Genomic DNA, 19914 nt, shown 5'->3' on the forward strand with positions numbered 1-19914 from the left:
TCATTGACATCAAAATCACCACTCTTAAATCGCTGAAACCATACTTGGCATGTTCTTTCCGATGGAGCATAATTGCCATAAGCTTCGAAAAGCAATTTATGAGCTGCAGCTGCAGTTTTTTTCAAGTCAAAGTAATGAAGCAGCACATGTCGAAAAAACAACTTATCACGTTCCATATTTAATCAAAAGAAAAAATAGCACTGCTCGCTTAAATGAATCTCTTCGCACTAAATTTTATTGACAAATGTCTAACCTCTAAAATGCAGCCAGTTTCAGATGTCAAAATAAATTACACCTACAACTAACGTCATCTGTGAGCCGCAGGAACTAAGTTTACCACCTAATAATTTCCAAGAACTATTGACATAAACACATAATTAACACATTTGCACAATAAAATATAGAAATATAATAATATAATAATTCTATATAATAATTCTATATAAAATATAGAAATATAACAATATATATACATAACATATGTATGAATAAACATATGTAAACATAAATATATATACGCTCAGAACAAAACCAAGGCTATGCACTTATTATTTAAATAAAATATTGGGAGTACAAATAAGTCTCCGCCGTTTGACAAAAGATGGTTCCACCAGTAAGTTATGGTTGAAATTATCAGATGTAAAACGTCATATCGTAAGGTTGGACATTTGGCAACACTATAACCTTGAAATATTAGCGATTTTGTATCAGCATCACATAATTTTTTTTGTGCGAAAATGTCGAGTTTTGAGCGGAATAAGCGTCATTTGCGGGAACTTTTGATTTACTTCTTTAATTTGAAGAAATTTGCAGCTGAAGCGCATCGATTGCTTGTAGAAGCATATGATGAGGCTGCTTTAAGTGAGAGAAGTTGTCGTGAGTGATTTCAAAAGTTTAAGAACGGTGAGTTTGACGTCGAAGACAAAAAACGTAGCCGAAGGCCGAAAGTATACGAAGACGCGGAATTGGAAGCATTATTGAAGAAAGATTCGTGCCAAACGCAAGAAGAACTTGCACTTACATTAGGAGTGACTCAACAAACAATTTTACATCGTTTAAAATCGTTGGGAATGATTCAAAAGCAAGGAAATTGGGTCCCATATGAACTGAAGCCGAGAAACGTTGAACGCCGATTTTGCACATGTGAAATGCTGCTTGCCAGGCATAAACAAAAAGGTTTTTTGCATCGTATAGTCACTGGTGATGAAAAATGGATCCACTACGATAACCCAAAGAAGAGGAAATCATAGAGACTACGTGGCCATGCTTCAACATCGACAGCCAAGCCGAATATTCATGGAAAAAAACTCATGTTGTGTATTTGGTGGGATTAGCTTGGTGTCGTGTATTATGAGTTGCTCAAACCGAACGAAACCATTACTGGGGCTCTCTACCGAACACAATTGATGAGATTGAGCCGAGCACTCAAGGAAAAACGCGCCCACTACTACTCCAGACACGACAAAATTATTCTCCTGCATGATAATGCTCGTCCACATATTGTGGCGCCGGTCAAAACCTACTTGGAAACACTCAATTGGGAAATTTTACCCCACCCACCGTATTCACCAGACATTGCTCCCTCTGACTATCACTTGTTTCGATCGATGACGCACGGCCTGTCTGAGCAGCACTTCACATCATATGAAGATACCAAAAATTGGGTCGATTCGTGGATAGCCTCAAAAGTTGAAGCGTTCTTCCGACGCGGTATTCGTATGCTACCAGAAAGCTGGGAAAAAGTAGTGACTAGTGGGAAAAAGTAGCGATGGACAATACTTTGAATAAAACATAAGGTACCGTTCTTTCACAATAAATGCCCAATTTTTTATAGAAAACGGCGGAGACTTATTTGTACTCCCAATATTATTTAATCAATGAATGCATAGCCATAGTTTTGCTGTTAAAAATAAGTTTCCTGTTTTTGCATCCCACGATACAATAACCCGTCATTTTCTATAACATTAGATTATTTATTATGATGTAATTGATGTTATAACATAACCTGTATTGTCATATTTTAGAAACAGATAATTGTTTATCCTTAAACTACATTCAATTTTGCAGATTGTGTTTAACCGGAGAAATATTTGACACAATCAAACATTAATATAATGTTCTTACCGTATTTTCTATTTGTGCATATGCAGTTATGTATTTAGTGTGAGATCGTCTTCAAGCTGCTCTGGCACTGGCACAGACGCCGCAACGTTTGACGCATCTGTGTGTGGGACCTTTAAATTATGTCCGCCATTTTCTATCTAACTAGAGCTGTGGCCAGTCCCTTATATCTAGGGTCTCTAGATCAGCCTAGCTAGCCAATATGAAAGAGAGAGAAAGAGAGATTCGTACAGTCAAAGGAAGCGTTCCATAAGGATAAGAAAATGAACGATTATATCGCAACAATAATATTAGTTAGTGTTCATATTAGTGCTACAACAGTGTTAATTGCGAAAGAGACATAGGTTAGTACAAGTGTGCCGTAAATTCGACTATGAAGTATTTGGGTAATAAAATATATATTATTTTGCAACCAAACATAATAGCGATTTTGACCCTACTGGATATTTGCTAACTAGGCGATAGGCGTCGGAATTAAATAAAATCAAGTTATTGCTTCATTAAAAAATGTCTCATTTTGCAACAAAATAATAATTAAAAATATTTCTTTAATATATTGTTGTATAATTATGATTATTAATAGTTATACGAAAAGGAGTGATATCTGTACAAAAATTACTTTTTCAAAAAAAGGTAAAAAAAGAAGCCAAGTGCACGCGCTTTGCTTCGCTTGCAAAAAATATAAAAAAATTTATTGGTAAAATTTTTACAAAAAGAAATGATATCAAACAGTTTACGCTAAGTGAAATTAATTTCATACACAATATACTATTTTACATCAGTAAACTTTTATATACATATTCTCCACACACATATCCTGTAATTTTTCCGAAATTAACGAAATATTACTTTTTACAAAGTTACACTGTAATAATAGTTATAAGACGTTTATATAACGTTTATATAACGTTTATATAATAGTTATAAGATATTTATATTACATGAAATTTTTTATTTATATAATTTTTTATATAATGTTACGTGAAATTTTTGAATAACTTGAAGCATTTTGGTTCAAGTAAGTAAACTCCTTAAGCGCGAGTCCCTCGGCGGATGTAACAAACATCAGCTTGAAAGTGGTCGGTGCGAGGAAGATGAGTAGCGACGTCGAAACGTGCTCGTGAATGCGCTTCACCCGGAGACGTCGTCTTCCTCGTTGTCGTAAAATGCTAATTGCGTTTCGCATCTGACAAAGAACCTGCAAAGTGCTCGCACGGCGGACACTCGAGCGCTTTTCCCTGAGGAAAACCAACGGGGCCGCTCTCTCTCGCTCGCTCGCTCGCTCGCTCGCTCGAGTTTCCCGCATTTTCGCACGAGTGCTCGCTGAAACGCCTTGTAAATTCCGGCTCGTGCAAAAAACTCTCCACTCTTTTCCCGCGGCTCTTCGCCGATCCGTCTCTCCGGTAACCTTCTCGCATTGAAATTTCCGTCGGACACGAACTCGCTCGCGATACGATGCTCGGCGGGCGCGACTGCAACTGCAGCTACAGCAGGTGCAACTGCAATCGCGCGAAAGTCGGCGCATCCTCGTCGGGGCGAGATCGATCCCGCCGCTCGCACGGAGTAATGGAATTTCCTGCGCGCACGAGCAACGCTATCGTATTCGCTATAATAAATCCGAGAGCACGAATCTCACCGATCGTACCGCGCGAAATGAAATTTCCCGCGTGCCGCGTGTGGGCAGCGCGCGGCAAAAGGATCTCGCCGCACCGGCCTCCCCCCCGAGATTGCCCGCTTTTGCCGTTGCAATTGCATCCGTGCGCGCTCTGTTCCGTGTCATTATTCATTTTAGGCGGTGGCGGCGGCCGCACGAAGAAGAAAGCGCAATCGGCGCCAGCGCGAGCGCCGGATCTCGCGCATTACTTCAACTCGGATTTAGCTCATTACCGCAATTAGAGCGGTGTCGCGAACGATCGTATCATGCGATTGCGGCGGAAATCGTGATTGCGACCTCGCAAAGCCTCGCATTATTCGAAACTCTCGGTTTCCGCTCGGCATCAACTTGGATAACGCGAGAGAAAAGGCAATTCCTAATTCCCCGACTGTCAAATCCTGCTTACAGAAAGATATCATGTCACTGCTAGAAAAGCAAATACTCAGCTTGCTTTTCTTCTTTCAAGTGGTGGTTATCTTCGAGAAAGAACATTTGTAATAGTCTTGGAGATACACTCATCATAAATTCTAGAAAAACTTATCATGCATTCAAATAGAGGATTTATTCCTCTTACAAAAATATTATAATACTCAATTGAAAAAAATGTCGATTCGACTCTATGTAGTAAGCAAACTCAGCAGTAAGATTACTCAGCTTACTTGTCTTCTTTTAAGTAATAGTTATCTTCAACACAAAATATTTTTTTAATAATAATTTTGAAATGTACTTATCAAACATTTGAGAAAAGTTCACTTCATATTTCACCTTATTTATTACACTTACATGAGAATTTATTCTCTTTACAAAAATATTTTATTGATTTTATTGATTTTAATAAATCGAATTTTTGTTGTAATTTGATTTTCTTGAAATATCGAAGTTACTAGAAAATCCAGAATGTATTTTAAGTAAATCTTTCTGATGCATTATGACTGACTTATGACAGAGATTTGCAAATATATAAACTGATAAGATACTCGGAACAAGTGGCATTTTCTTGAATGCAGTATGTATTTTTCTGTATGCAGAATTTTTCTGGAAAATAAGAAGTGTTCGTTTTAATTCGAATTTGTTAATCGAGTTAATTTAGAGTCGATCGTTCCTAATGAATTATTTAGTAATGTATCAAGAAGCACAGCATAGTCACTAATCTTTTCTAAAACAAACAATTTGGAAGTGGAAATAATGTAATTGAAATAAAATACGTGCTCGTTAAATGCCATGTTCGTGTCTTGTTTACTTGCAACTCGCTCGACCGACTGCGAACGATAATGCGTCATCGATTATGCATACAGAATGTATTGTATTGACGCACGTATTGTAATCAGCACAATTACACGCGACATCGATAAATCTAATACGTTGGGAAAAAAATCAAACTGGCCACAGTCGCCTCGAGAGTGAAAGGAGTCGCCCTAGAGTAGCGTTGCTTTAAAGCGAAACCACGAGGCGAAACGAATAATACGACTGAATTTTCACACCGGTTCTCTCGGCATGAAATATCTCGTATGGAACTAATTATAAAATAAAAGGTCAATTGCTCGCACGAGCTGAAAAAGTTCCACCCAACTGCTCGCGATTTCTGCCGAAGGTTGAAATCGACTCCGCGACGCGTGTAACTTTATACACGTCGTTTAGAATATTTTGTACTTCACGGTGCCGCGAGCGACGCGCAGATTCCTCCCAGATCTCTACGATCTGCGTGGAATCGCAATCTTGTCGATCGCTCGACCGCGCGGATAGCAGAGGAAGATAGGAGAGGGTTGAGAAAATTGCGTGAACTGCGTGCGCGGGCCGCGGACGAGTAATGCGTGAAAGTGAAATTTTCACACGAGTTTGTTTTCGACGGTGCGCTTCGGCTCGCATATTTTCTCCGATTGCAAGGCGGAATAAGTGAATCGTTGCGCAGCGATACAGCAAAGAAAATCGGTGATGCGAATGCAAACGCGCGCATACTCATTAACGCGCCGTGAAATCTCGCCTCGCGAACACGATCGCGAGAAGTTCATGAATTTTCCTGTGGCTGTTTTGACGGAGTAACAAATGAGAAATTTCCCTTCAGCAATTCCACGCGATATTTATAAACGCGAACGTAATTTCGCGTCAAACTCTTCGAATATGATTTGCCATCCCACGTAGAAATTTCCCAACATTTTCCCAATGCAGCATAGGATTCTGATTAAAGTGCTTAAATGTGTCCCAGAATTGATTATCCCACTATGACTTTACAATTGGAAATCCCACTCCTGACCTAGACATGGGTTCTCTGTCTAAAATCAAAACAGAAATACTGTGGGAATTCGTGCTTCAGTAATGTCGGTATGCTTTTATAATATCACGCAGAAAATCCCATTTTTATGCCAACTATTGTATAGAATGGGATAAAATATTTGTAAAACATTTTGAGAGCATTTTACTATAATTATTTGAAAAGTTAACATGTATCATTCAATTTTAAAACATAAAGTGACGATGAGAAAAAATACCAGGAAATCTTTGAGTTTCCTCATTCAGAATCGCATGTTGGAAACACTAAACTTCTCTGCAGAAGCCCTATAATTATTTTCGGAAAATCGGACTGGAACCCAACTAGGGTTCTTTCTGAAACTTTCTGTGCGGGATGGGTGTCCCGGAAGCCGCGAGAGAGACCCGTGTGAGAGACAACGGGAGTTTAGCGTTTAGCAGTGAGCTCGTCCGAACGATGAAAGCCGCGGCTCAGCCGGCTAGGCTGAATTCGAAATTCGAAAAAGCTCTTTGTCGACGACGAGCCACGGCGTCGCGTAAATCGCCTTAAGCCATCTTAGAGAGAGGCTCGCTTTTCGAGAAACGAGAGTGCCGTTTCGGAATGGCTTCGCGCTGAGCCGACGTTATTTATCGAGGCGCCGCATTCCTTGCCGTGCTTCTTTCCGCCCGCCGGATTTCAGCGCGATTCTCTGCGCGTCCGATGGCACAGATCCTTCTCTTTCTTCCTCGTATTGGAAGCTCGGGCCACGTCTTTCGCATTTTCCGATCGGAGGTACTCCGCGTCGCGCCACTTTATCCGTTCATCACGGAAATAGACCAACCAAGTAAGATTGATTAGGTGGTAAACTTAGTTCCTGCGGTTTTTTTGTTTAAAAACTCATTTATTTCGACATCAAAAGCAAAAATACATTAATCGAAGTATTTTCCCTCGCTAGCTATACATTTTTCCCATCTTTCGGGCAACGCGTAGATTCCGCGATGATAGAACGATTGGTCTTTTGATGCAATCCATTCGTCGATCCATTTTCGCACATCCTCGTAATTTCTGAAGTGTGTATCCACCAAGCCGTGCTGCATCGACCGGAACAAGTAATAGTCCGAAAGAGCTAAGTCTGGTGAATACGCTGGGTGCGGGAGAACTTCCCACTCGAGCTGCATCAGTGTTTCGTTGACGGCTTTGGCAACGTGTGGTCGAGCGTTGTCGTGCAAAAGCATGACTTTACGTCGATTGCTGGCTACTGCTGGCCTTTTTTCCAACAATGCTTCATTCAGACGGTTTAATTGTGATTGATATCGATCCCCCGTGATACTTTCGTTCGGTCTGAGTAGCTCATAATAAACGACGCCGTGCATATCCCACCAAATGCAAAGCATTGCTTTGTGGCCATGAATATTTCTCTTTGGTGTGGATGTCGATGGTTGGCCAGGGTCTACCCATGATTTTCTTCGTTTAGGATTATCGAAGTATATCCATTTTTCATCGCCAGTCACTATGCGCCACAAAAAACTCTTCTTTTTCTGCCTGGCGAGCAGAGAAATAGAGATGTTTAAGCGATTCGCAATGGCATTTGCGGTTAATTCGTGTGGTACCCATTTTCCCTCCTTTTGAATTTTTCCCATTGCATGTAGACGTTTGGAAACAGCCATCGGAGTAACATTTAATGCTGCAGACAATTCTTGGAGCGTTTGAGTAGAGTTTTCGTCCAATAATGCCTGCAAATCGGTGTCTTCAAACTTTTTCGGTTGGCCTGAGCGTTCTTTATCATTGACATCAAAATCACCACTCTTAAATCGCTGAAACCATACTTGGCATGTTCTTTCCGATGGAGCATAATTGCCATAAGCTTCGAAAAGCAATTTATGAGCTGCAGCTGCAGTTTTTTTCAAGTCAAAGTAATGAAGCAGCACATGTCGAAAAAACGACTTATCACGTTCCATATTTAATCAAAAGAAAAAATAGCACTGCTCGCTTAAATGAATCTCTTCGCACTGAATTTTATTGACAAATGTCTAACCTCTAAAATGCAGCCAGTTTCAGATGTCAAAATAAATTACACCTACAACTAACGTCATCTAACTGTGAGCCGCAGGAACTAAGTTTACCACCTAATAATAGAAAACAGACGAACATGATGCCGTACGTAGGGATGCAGGATGATGACAGAAATACGCCGCTCGAAATAGCGCGAATTCGCGCCCATTAGGGCGCTCGTCGAAAACGACGCGTTGTCCCTCCGTGGTTTCCGCTTTTGCGATTCGTCGGTGCTGCGGTTTTCATGGAATGAAAATTGTGATCGTAAACCATTGGTCTTACACCAGTTTCGAAATGGAGCGGTGTGCGCAACGGGCGGCGACGCGATGAAGAAAACAGTTACGAACGTGATCGCTCTCGTGAGTCCGGTTGAGTCATAGAGATTTCCTCAAGGCGCGCTTAACATACCGCAGAAAATGGTTGCGGTTTTTCGAGAGGAGTGAGAGACGCACGTCGCGCCAATAGCAAAACGGTCGTACACACGGAAAAGTACATATCGCGTAAATGTTATTAGCCTCAAGTATTTCATAAATTTATATATCCACAAGTCTATCACAAGTTTATCATAAGCAATTTCAATCAGGAAATTGAGACAGAAATTCGGTTTGTTTGCTACACCGAGTCAAACCATCTCTTTCTTCGATAAAGTTTTATAATGTTCTTGTAAAGAGAATAAATTTTCCTTTCGAGTCCATGATATGAGCTTTTTTAAAATTAGACGAGTATATTTTAAGACTATTATCAAGAAAATATTCTATACTGAAGATAAGAAGCTAAAAAAGAAATAATTTTTCTGTGTACAGTAAGTTCAATATTTTAATCAGAAATATCAAATTGAAATCCAATTTAGGTTTACTGTACTCATCGAGTCGAACTAACTTTTGTTTCGATAAAGTTTCATAATATTTTTATAAAGGAGACAAATTCTTTTCTTGAGTACATGGTAATAAGATTTTCTCAAATTCGATGAGTATATTTTAAGATCATCATCAAGAAAATATTCTCTGTTGAAGATGGCCATTATTAAAAAAAAATAATCTGAATAATCGCTTCTAGCGGTAGAATGATATCTTTTTGTGCAATCAATCCATCTAACCTGAGGTGTTCTGGAATGTGTTCTGGAATGTGTTCTGGAATGTGTTCCGAACTCTTTCGTGAACTCCTTCGTTCGAATAACAATGCCGAGTGGACAATGCAAGAAATTGTCGAGTCGACGCGACAAGACCGCGTCTTATTCGCGATTTTGGGTTGTTTAGATATTTTTTTTTCCTTTTCACTTACATAATCAGCCGCGTATGCGTGTGTAACACCGCGGAAGTTGACGCGGCTCCCCGCGCACGCAATATTAATCTAGTCGTCGGTCGTAATCGAAATTTCTAACGTGAACGGTAGGAACGCTTTGCATCGCGCGCCCGCAACAATTAGCGCGTCGTTACGTAAGATCTCTCGCGTTTGAAGTTCCCTCTCCGGTTATCATTACGCCTTAATTGCCGCGAGCTCATTGCCGGTGGTCTGCCTCTTATCGGGACACTTTCACGTGGCTATAATATCGTAGATCTATCGTAGATCGCAGCAAAAAGGATAAAAACACCTACACACGTGCACATGCTCTATGAACAAGCGTCTATCATAACGCTGATCTAACGACTAAGCGATAAAATGAGGTAAAAATGTTCTTTATCAACAAAAATAATAGGCCTCGCCTAATGAAAATCACGCAAAAATCTGCTATCACCGCGTCATGGAGCGTCGTCATCGCGATTAAACGGCTCCAGCTGGAAGTCTAGTCGAGCGCAGCATACACTCGTCGCCGATCCTCCGTTCAGCGATCTCTCTCTGTCTCCCCTTCTCTCTCTCTCTCTCTCTCCCCCCGTCTCGCTCTGTCTCTCGCGCACATCGAGAAAGACCGCCGATAGGGCGCGCTCGCGGCCTGCTCGGATTAACTCCAGCTCGGCGTGCCAGATAGCCGTGAGTCCGTCCGCGGTGCGGGCCGATCGCGCTACGTCGTCGTCCGCAGCGTGTGCTCGTTCCTCGCGACCGCGCGAGGAAGCGCGCGTTCCTCGGGAACACGCAGCAACGGAGAGTGACGAAGAGGAGGAAGACGTTCGCGCCTCTTGGCCGGTATCTTTCTTCCTCGTTTCTTCCCGAGATCTATCTCTTCTTCTCTGGGGACGAGCGCGGGTGGAGCACGCGGGCGAAAGAAAGGGAGAGAGAGAGAGAGAGAGAGAGAGAGAGAGAGAGAGAGAGAGAGAGAGAGAGGAGCGGTCCCGCGAGTTCTCCCGGACGATCGTGAGAGAGCGATCGTGAGAGCCGGATCGTGCCGTGACTCAGAGAACGCGCCTCTTACTTTTCTCCGCACGGCCGTCCAGCGACTGTCGGAGTAGTCCTCGAGGACTCGCCGCGAGGACGGCGCGCTCCGTGAAACCGCGACACGTCGTCGTACCTCGTGGATGAGATCCGAGTCTGAGTTCCGTGGTTTCTCAAGTGTCGAACTGTGTCCCGGTGAGAAGCAGTTTACCCCCGCGCTCTGAGTGGTACGACGCGACTCGTCATTGTGTTGTCGGAGCGTATGGAGCCCGCGCGATTTCTCGAAATACGGTGGAATTCCGCGGCTCGCAGTTGACTCGGAAACAAGTGCGAAGGCATCAACAACAATAACATAACACTGGAGTAGACACAGCGAAGAAGCTGCGAGAGCGAGACCGTCGAGCGCGTTAACGTCGTGGACCTTGTGTATATGTGTGTGTATATGTGTGTGTACGTGTGCGTACGTGATCTCCGTGATCCATGCTAGATTACGGTACGCCGTGCTTTTTCTCCCTTGAATTATAATCATGCTTCCATAAATCGTCGTGAGAGTCCCTTCGACCGACTCCTCTCGGCGCGATCGTAAATCTCGAGCGGCTTTACTAACAATTCCAACGGGCCCGTCCTATCCACCAACGGCGATTCCGCGATCGTCGCGGATTCTTCGGCCAGTTAGTTATCCACCTGCGATCGCATCCTCTCCACGTCTCGAGTTCTCGCGATCGACCCGGCTTTCTTCCGGCTCACCGCGGTTTCTCCGGAAGGCACGGGCAAACAGAACGAGAGAGATTCGCTCAAAGTGCGCGCAAGAGTATACATATCAAATCAAACACACACAAAAGACACAAAATGTACACATGAGATACGGGAGAATTCCCAAGAGTTCTTGAAAGTTCACGAAGAGGAAGCGACTCGCGCCGACTACTGAGCGATGCGCATGAAGAGGCGTAATGTACGGATAAAACGCGTATAAAACAGAAGAGAAAAGACTCCTTCGCGGAAGAGGCGACTCCATCGCCACCGCCGTCGTCGTCACGAAGAGGAGGATACGACGGAGGAGTCGCGTTCCACGGTTCAACGCCTCGCGTCATCCTCGCGTCGTATCGGCGCGCGGGGATAACGCAGCCAGCTGATATTCGTCTCGTGGTACGTCGTAACGACGCACGTGCTGTCTTTCTCGTGCTGCCTTCGCTCTCGACGCCGCGCTGCTCGATAGTTCGTCTATATTTAGCGCGTGCACGTCGTGCCGTCCAGGCAGAGAAGGAGACGGACGGGGGTATCCCGAGGAGACCCAGTCGACTCGGCGATCTCTCGAAAGGGCCGTCGCGGAAAACTGATCCGATCAAAAGAGAGAGAAAGAGAAACGAAGAAGAAGAAGAGAGAGAAAGAGCAAGACTGAAAAGAGAGACGCGAGGGACGTAATCATTGTTATTACCCTGAGCCTGAAGATCCTATGCACCCGATTCAGGCTCTCACTCTCGGGTTAATCCGCGGCTCCTCCGAGGGCCGAAGGCGTGTCCCTCCTCCGCATGACGTTGCGGGACCCCGACGACGCACACACACCTTTGACACGGAGCAGTTTGCTCGACACTCGTGGAACATCCGATACACGACAAGACGACGCACGTCCGCGCGGAGTGAATCGCACCGTCGTGGTGCACCACGTGGCATACGTGGTGTACGCGCTGAAATAGCCGAGTAGAGTGTGATAGCCGGTGGCGATACTACGAGCCGTTGCCTCGCATCGAGATAACGCGCGTGTCGAGGTAGCTGATAAGGGACGCATCGAAAATTCGTTCGTCGACATGCGCGCGCGCGCGGAAAGAGCCGCATCACAGTTATGATTCTTCGCGGTAGTCGAGTCGCGGACTTCGCACGGGCGTAACATGAACGACGGCGCGAGCACGACGCCGAGGAGAACGTGATCTCGCGGCGAAGGCGCGGCTTTCACATCGGCCCGAAGAGCTCCGGGAAATGTGAAGAGTCATGCTGAACGCCGAGAACCCCGAAGAGTCGCCGAAGAGGCGCTCCACGTTCTACGTATCGCTGGATGGCGGCGCCGAGCCGGCGCGGCAGTCGATCGCCAAACTGACGAAGGGCTATTCGACGGACGGCAGTTGCGGCGAAAAGTTCGTCTGCAACACCTTCCCCATCGGCAGCGCGTCCAAGACGTCCGCGAGTACGCCGAGCAGCGGCGGTGGCAGCGGCGCCTCATTGACGCGCACCTTGAGCAACAATGACGGCCTCTCGGCGAGCGCGCGAAGAAACGCGGGGGAGACGTTGCCGGAGGCGAGAGGCAAGGTGCAGTCCTTGACGAGGATCTTCGAGGCGTCTAGGTGTGATCGGGGAGCAACACCCGGGGGGGCCGGCAACACGCAGGCCGAACAAAGAAAGAAGGTGGAAAGGACGAGGTCCTTCAAGACCATCGAGCGTTTTCAAAGCCGTTTCGCCGGTCGGAAGGAGTCCGGCAGAAAAGACAGTCGCCTCAACAACACCATCGCCTGCTTCGAGGTGGAGGACCAGCACGCCGGCAGGAAGAAATCGGAAAGTACAGAGGAGAAGTCGAGCAGAATCGAGTCGGTCGGCTCCACGCGCGATTACAGCAGGCTCAGTCAGCAAGAGTCCAGGAGCAAACAGAACACAACTCTGACGAACCTGCTGATTCGCAGGACGCACAGCACCAAGTTGGCGAGAAGCAACAGCACGTTGGTGCGGATCGGCAGACACGCGTCGGTGGACAGCCCCTGCACAGCTGAGAAAACGAACGTCGATCGATACAAAGACGAGGATACCGTCGAGGATGCCGCCGATGACGAGTGCGTCGAGTCGTCCGTCTTCGAGGACGCTGACGTCGACGGCGGGATACATTCAGGTATACGACGAGAGCCTACGCGTCGCTCATTCGCATCATCTCTCTGATGAATAATGAATCTGGCACGTAACAGACGCGCAATGTTTCGCGTGAATTATTGCGCCCCCTGAGTCGTTATCGATTCACGTAGTTCACCCAAAAATATTGAAGTGCATGAGGATTTAATTGTTCTTCATTTATTATTCATTATTTATTTTTTTAATTCTCATATCTTAATATTTGATCAAATTCTCGCCGAAAACAAGTTCAATGGCGGCCACCCTCTAGTGGACGTCTCCCCTATTTATCGGGCACCTCGCTGGAACGGCACTGCGTTCTCCGGCAATTTAAAAATGGCCGCGCGCGTTTATGAGAGTCTTCCTTATCGCGAGGATTATCGCGAAAGTAAATTCTTTATTGAATTTCCTCGAGATAATCTGAACAACGACAAAATTTCCCGTGTATCTGCGTCTATACCCGAGTCGAAATTTTCATACTTCTTTGACGCTCTTAAGGATAGTTTGCGCCTTATACTTAGACGGTTTATACTTAGACGGTTTATAGCCTAGGTGAAACCTACTTTGACTATACTCATTAACTTCTCTTTTGAACCTTTAATTCTATCAAAATTTTGACGCTACTTTGACGCTCTTAAAAATAGTTTGAGCCTACATAGATAATCTACAACCTAGGTGAAACCTAGGAAAAAGGGCAATTCGAGTTCAAGCACAGGACTAATAGTGCTATATACTATATGGGTAAAAAACCTTCCTTGTGTTAGGAAATCGTGTAATATTTATTGAACATGAATAATCAATATAAAACAATCATACGTTTCGGCTCAACCATGAACCCTCTTCAGTGATAATAAAAACTCAAGGTTTACGACACGAACGCATTACAATTAGTTAAAGACCTGCGTAAATGTTAATGTTAATCGCAATATTAAAGCTGACAAGACCGTTACCGAAATAATATTAAATAGTTAATTAATATTGAGAAGTAGCCGTCATAACTATAAAAATCATAAAATAAAAATAAGTAAAATTGAAATATAATAAATAATTAAATCTGACAATATAAAATACCTTTATTGAGTTCAGCTAAAAGTAAACCGATCCTGTCAACGATAACATCGCCACGTCTACGAAATACAAATAATTACAGATTTATATACCTAGCATTAACATTGCGGAAACGACTTGTGGAAGAGAAAGAAACCAAAACAAAGTTTATTTTCATAACAAGCCGCAGTAGCTGATGCCCAAATATTCAGTATCCTTTTGTGAGTTAAGACCATGCTTCTGAAATTTGATGAAAAGAGATCAGGCGTTTCAAGTAAAAGCGTCCCTCATGTAAAACTTTGGTATGATCCCAATCAAAATCATGGTTCTTCCTCAATGTTCCTGTATGGCCGTTAACTCCACCGTAGAACTCCTAGGAATTCTCCTATGTTCAGCAATACGTGTAGAGAGTCTTCTACTAGTTTGACCAACATAAGACGCATCACAACCACTGCATTGCAACCTATATACAACGTTATTATGGAAACCAAGAGGCAACCTGTCTTTATGCACACGAATAAATCCTGATAATTTATTAGTGCAAGAATATTTTGACAATATTGACACTCATTTCCGAGTCGAAATTTGGACCCTATGTTGAATCTTGAATTCTACACCGCAGTAGGAGCTAAGATAGCAAGATGTGGATTTAATTCTAATGGTATAATTTACTCCTATTTCGACCCTGATGATGTTTGAAATATATGCAACAAATAAAATGTATATTCTGTATGCTATTTGACGTTTCTGTTTCGTTATTTATTAAAATTTTTAAATATTTCTATAAAATATTTACATATATTCTATGTAGGAGCTAAAGCTTCAATAGAGGTTTGCGACTAAATCTACTTTGCTTCCTAAGATCCTACTTTATACAACTTTGACGCTAAAGAAAATGAAAGCGGAAATTTCAGACATCATCAGGATCAAAGCAGAAGTAAATTATATCATTAGAATTAAACCTACTTTGCTATCTTAGCTCCTACCGCAGTGTAGAATTCAAGGCTCAATATAGGGTCAAAATTTCGATTCGGGTATAGGAGTTTTTATTTATTTTATTACATTGCACACATATACACACTACGGAAAAATTAATCTGTTATTAATCTGCGATCCTATGTGTCCAAGAAATACTTCGTAGCTAGAAGTATCATTTACTTCTGAAGATATTCGAATGCAACGCGAATCAGTCCACGCGACGTATGCGAGAATGTAACGTTTTTTTTTTTGCATATAAATGGGGCGTTTCCGCTAAATCAATTGACTTTTCCAAGTCGAAGATGATGTTAGATATGTTTTAAAAACACGAAACTATATACATCATTTAATCTTATCAGTTATCTGTTCTTGTATGTCTGAAAACTTATGTTACGCGAGTTACGTACGAAACTTACGTTACGTACGAAATACGCACGTAGCGATCGAATAGCAGAGTATTAAACGGTAAGCCACTCGCGAGATTAATCGTCGGGGCGCTTGAAATGGCGAGGTCGCCGGAATAATCTTCAAATAATCGTCCGGACGCACCGGTTCGGCCGAGCGGCTAACGAGCGTTAATTATCTATTTCCGGAGGATCTCTCCGTTACGATCTCCTAAACGATTTTTGCGTTTCCGACTCGATAATTACGCGATAATCACACACCGTGCGCGTTCCACAAAGTCGTATTTAGTGGGATATCGAGATTTATGACGCGTTCGAGATTTTTTATCGATGGACCAATTGCTCCGGGGAGATTCACTTAATGAAATGTCAGGCTATTAGAGTGCACTCTCGTGATCGCATATATTAAATTTCCTACGGATATAAGGACGCCGGAAAATCATTCCAACATAAAAACATCCTGAGTCGAAATTTTGATTCTACCTTACTATTCAATTCTATTCAACTTTACAAATTTCATTTAACATCTATTTTAATACTTTGAAATCTACATCAGCTTCTTTTGATTCTTTTTAACTTACTCGAGTCGTAATTTTAACTCTATTTTCAGCTTTACTATTAACATCCTACTATAATACAACCTATTTTAACGCTAAAAAGATGAAAAGGGAAATTTCAGACATCATCAGGGTCAAAGTAGGAGTAAATTGTATCATTAAACTATTAAAGAATTAAACCTACTTTGCTAACTTAGCTCCTACTGTGTTGCAGAATTCAAGGTTTAACATAGGGCCAAAATTTCGACTCGGGATATATTCCATCAAAATGATGCTTTGGCGAAAGTAACTGAAATTGTGTCTGTAATTAAAATAAAATTAAGGATTATACATCGAATTGAAAAAAACAAAGACAGAGAGAGAAAGAGAGATAACGGGCTGCTCAATTATTCAGTTTTTTTGCATATAAATGGGCCATTTCCACTAAATTAATCGACTTTTCCAAGTCGAAGATGATTAGATTTTAGATAATGATTTTAAAAACACGAAACTATATGCACCATTTAATCTTATCTTTATTCTTATCAGTTATCTGGTCTTGTAAGTCTGAAAAGATAACTTAGGGAACAAAAAATTTAGATTGTGTTCGAAAAGTAATGTACATACTGTGAAGGAAAAATATCTAAAGAATAAAAATATTTCATATTTTTAAAACTAGTGTATTTATATATTATGAACAATTGTTTTCATAACAAAGTTTAAGATTTTAAGAAAATGTTGACAATTTTCTTACTTGAAAATATGCACTTTCTCAATGCAAAAATATGTATATTAACGTGTAAATAAAAATATGTTATTACTATCCACCGAATAAATATTTTTTATATTTCTTAGATATTTTTTTCTCTCAATATACTGTATGGCAAGCGAGTGATTATAAAAACTAGCGTCAAGTATTTCGGAAAATAGTTTGCAATTTTACTCGAGTCGTTTTGATCCTATGTTGAACCTTGAATTCTACACCACAATAGGAACTAAGATAGCAAAGTAGATTTAATATTCTAATGATATAATTTACTCCTACTTTGACCCTGATGATGCCTGAAATTTCCTCTTTCGCTTTCTTTAGCGTCAAATTAAGTTGTATATTAGTAGGATCTTAGGAAATAAAGTAGGTTCAGTTGCGAACCTCTATAGAAACTTTAGCTCCTACATAGAATATATGTATTTTATAGAATTCAAGGTTTAATATAGGGTCAAAATTTCGACTTGGAAATGAGTGTTAATATCGTCAAAATAAGTTTCACCTAGGTTGTAAATTATCCAAGTAGGCACAAACTATTTTTAAGAGCGTCAAAGTAGCGTCAAAATTTTGACAAATGTAGAGTTAAATGTTCAAAAGAGAAGTTAATGAGTATCAATATCATCAAAGTAGATTTTACCTAGGCTATGAACCGTCTAAGTAGGCGCAAACTATCCTTAAGAGCGTCAAAATAGCATCAAAATTTCGACTCGGGATTCATCAAATCTTTCGTTCAAAGTGCGCACTCCGCGTCATATTCTATTATCCCCATACACACAGTCTCTATTCGCGTTTTTATCCTCTTCCTTGCACCATAAAATTATTCTGATCTATTGGCAAAACTTAACGGGCCGGATCTAATGCTACTGGCAATCTTATTATGATATGAAAGAATCGACACGCGAGGAATGCACGTATATAGAATGTGTCGGTTGCATCGAGGCAGCCTCCACAGCTCGGATTCCTCCTCCTCCTCGGAGTCGATCTTCCCTCGAAGCGAGAGAGAAAGATAAACGGGTGAATACGAATAACAATCAATTCGCACGCTGTCCGTTCGAAGAACCTTTCGCTTTCGACCGTTCGCGGTTTTAGAGCCACCGATCTCCCAGCGTTTCCCTTAATCGCAGAATCCGCGTGTACAAGGTGATAGACCGATAGATCAGGCCGACTCGAACGAACTCAAATCGACTGGAATATCTCCAGGGGAGTCGCCATCACGCGCACGATTTAATAAAAAAGAAAAATTGGCGAGCTGTCGCGAGAAACAGAAGTCGTTGCGCGGATAACCACGGAGACGACATCTCCACGCGTCGTTCGTCCACTTCGCGTAAAGACGCGTAAATAAAAGCTAAACGCGTCTCGCACTCGACTTCGCGTCGTCTAAATCTAACGATGCACTTGGCATGGGACTGATCGCGCCGTTCCTGAGTCGCATAGAATTATCCCTGCGTGTCGATAAAGCGAAACGAGTCGATCGGCGACGCCATCGATCGAGATCGCTTTCCTCCTTTCTCGTTTTTTTCTTCTGACTCGATCTCCCTCAGTATCGATCGCGATCTGCGTATGCAAAGTTTGCCAAGAGAAAAAGGACAGTTCACGCGATGAAAGCCCCTCTTGCAAAAAAGAAAAGAAAATTCCGAAGAGAACTCCGCGACGAGATTTAGCATACTGAGAATAAAAATGGTTGATCTAACTGAAACTATAGTTCTTCTTGACTACAAGAAGTGTTTTTGGTTGTTCTAACACAAAAGTGATGTAATGGTAACATACATACTTAAATATATATCTCAAATATACTTAACTTTATACACACTTATTTTTCGCATACGTAGATGCTACACTGGGGTCTGAAGGACCCCAGATACTTTTTTTATTATAATTCCAGTAAAAATCACCATATTTTAATTTTTTTTCCTGATTATTAATGGACTGATAAACACATATATTTATTAAGAATTATAATTAAATCATAATAAGCATCACATAATAAAGACGCGTTGAAACATTAGAATTATTCATAAATGCAAAGGAAACGTCATTTTACCGTAATAGCTTGAAAAATACATATCTTTTTTGGTGATAGAGATAATCGAAAAAAGTTTTCAGATTTTGAAAGGGCATATTTCAAGGTACAAAGAAAAAAATCTTCGCTTAAATATTGGAATATTATCATGAAAATTTTTGAAAGGCTCCAAGATTGACAATTTTTCATATTTCTATTTTCTGGCGGTTTTGCAGACAAGTATAAGAGTTCATTTTTTTTTGTTAAAAAATACAATAACTTATAATACATGTAACAGAAAAAGAAAAACGTCAATAATTTAAAAGCGGCAAATAACATTCACCCAACAAGGCAGTATCATTTTGGACGTTTAGTCCGTGTGTTTTTGTCTCTCAATAAATATTAATTTTTTTTTTGTACATTACTTATTTAATCTAACATTGTTTAGAATATATATTTTCACTATAAACTCGAATAAAATTAATTACAAAATATACTTGCAAAAAATGTAGTACAAATTACACACTGGGTCTGGAAGACCCCGGGCTTACTTTACGTGTGAATTATCACAAAACCAACAGACAATTGACTGCTTCGACAGTTGCTATCTACAGAGGAGACTTCAAAATTTTTTTAAACGGCGGTCGTATCCTTCTTACTTATTCTCTCTACTAATACTAGAGTTTCAAACTTTGCCTAGGATCTCGGAGACCCCAGTGTGTATACCTAGGGTTAAATATATATCTAAAAGTTTGTACAAAAATAAAATAACTGTACAAATGTTGAAAATAGAATGTATGTTCATATGATACTTTTTACTGAGAATAACCTCCCAAACAATCTGTCAAAATCTTTTACACTCGTTCTGAATCATTTTATATAGGTTATCATTACTAACATTATTGTAGAATTTAATAAAAAAACTAGTTTTCTTTTAACCATAATTTATTTTCTATAT

At 41.5% G+C, this 19914-nt stretch overlaps 1 protein-coding gene across 11 annotated transcripts in view; it reads left to right on the top strand.

Annotated features, from left to right (window-relative positions):
* The window catches only part of LOC116853897 (probable Ras GTPase-activating protein), a 552848-nt gene that overhangs the window by 461914 nt on the left and 71020 nt on the right, over positions 1–19914 (top strand). The window contains exon 1 of one of the 11 annotated variants that reach the window (XM_032835231.1): positions 8059–13230. The exons of the other annotated variants lie outside the window; for them this stretch is intronic. Coding sequence (XP_032691122.1) covers positions 12345–13230 — 886 coding nt within the window. The 5' untranslated portion in view covers positions 8059–12344. Of the gene's footprint in view, positions 1–8058; positions 13231–19914 lie in introns of those variants that run through there. 11 annotated transcript variants of the gene reach the window in all.

Source organism: Odontomachus brunneus, unplaced genomic scaffold (assembly GCF_010583005.1).
Source record: "Odontomachus brunneus isolate Ranch 3 - 2012 unplaced genomic scaffold, Obru_v1 Obru_scaffold_001, whole genome shotgun sequence".
Classification (NCBI taxonomy): Eukaryota; Metazoa; Arthropoda; class Insecta; order Hymenoptera; family Formicidae; genus Odontomachus; species Odontomachus brunneus.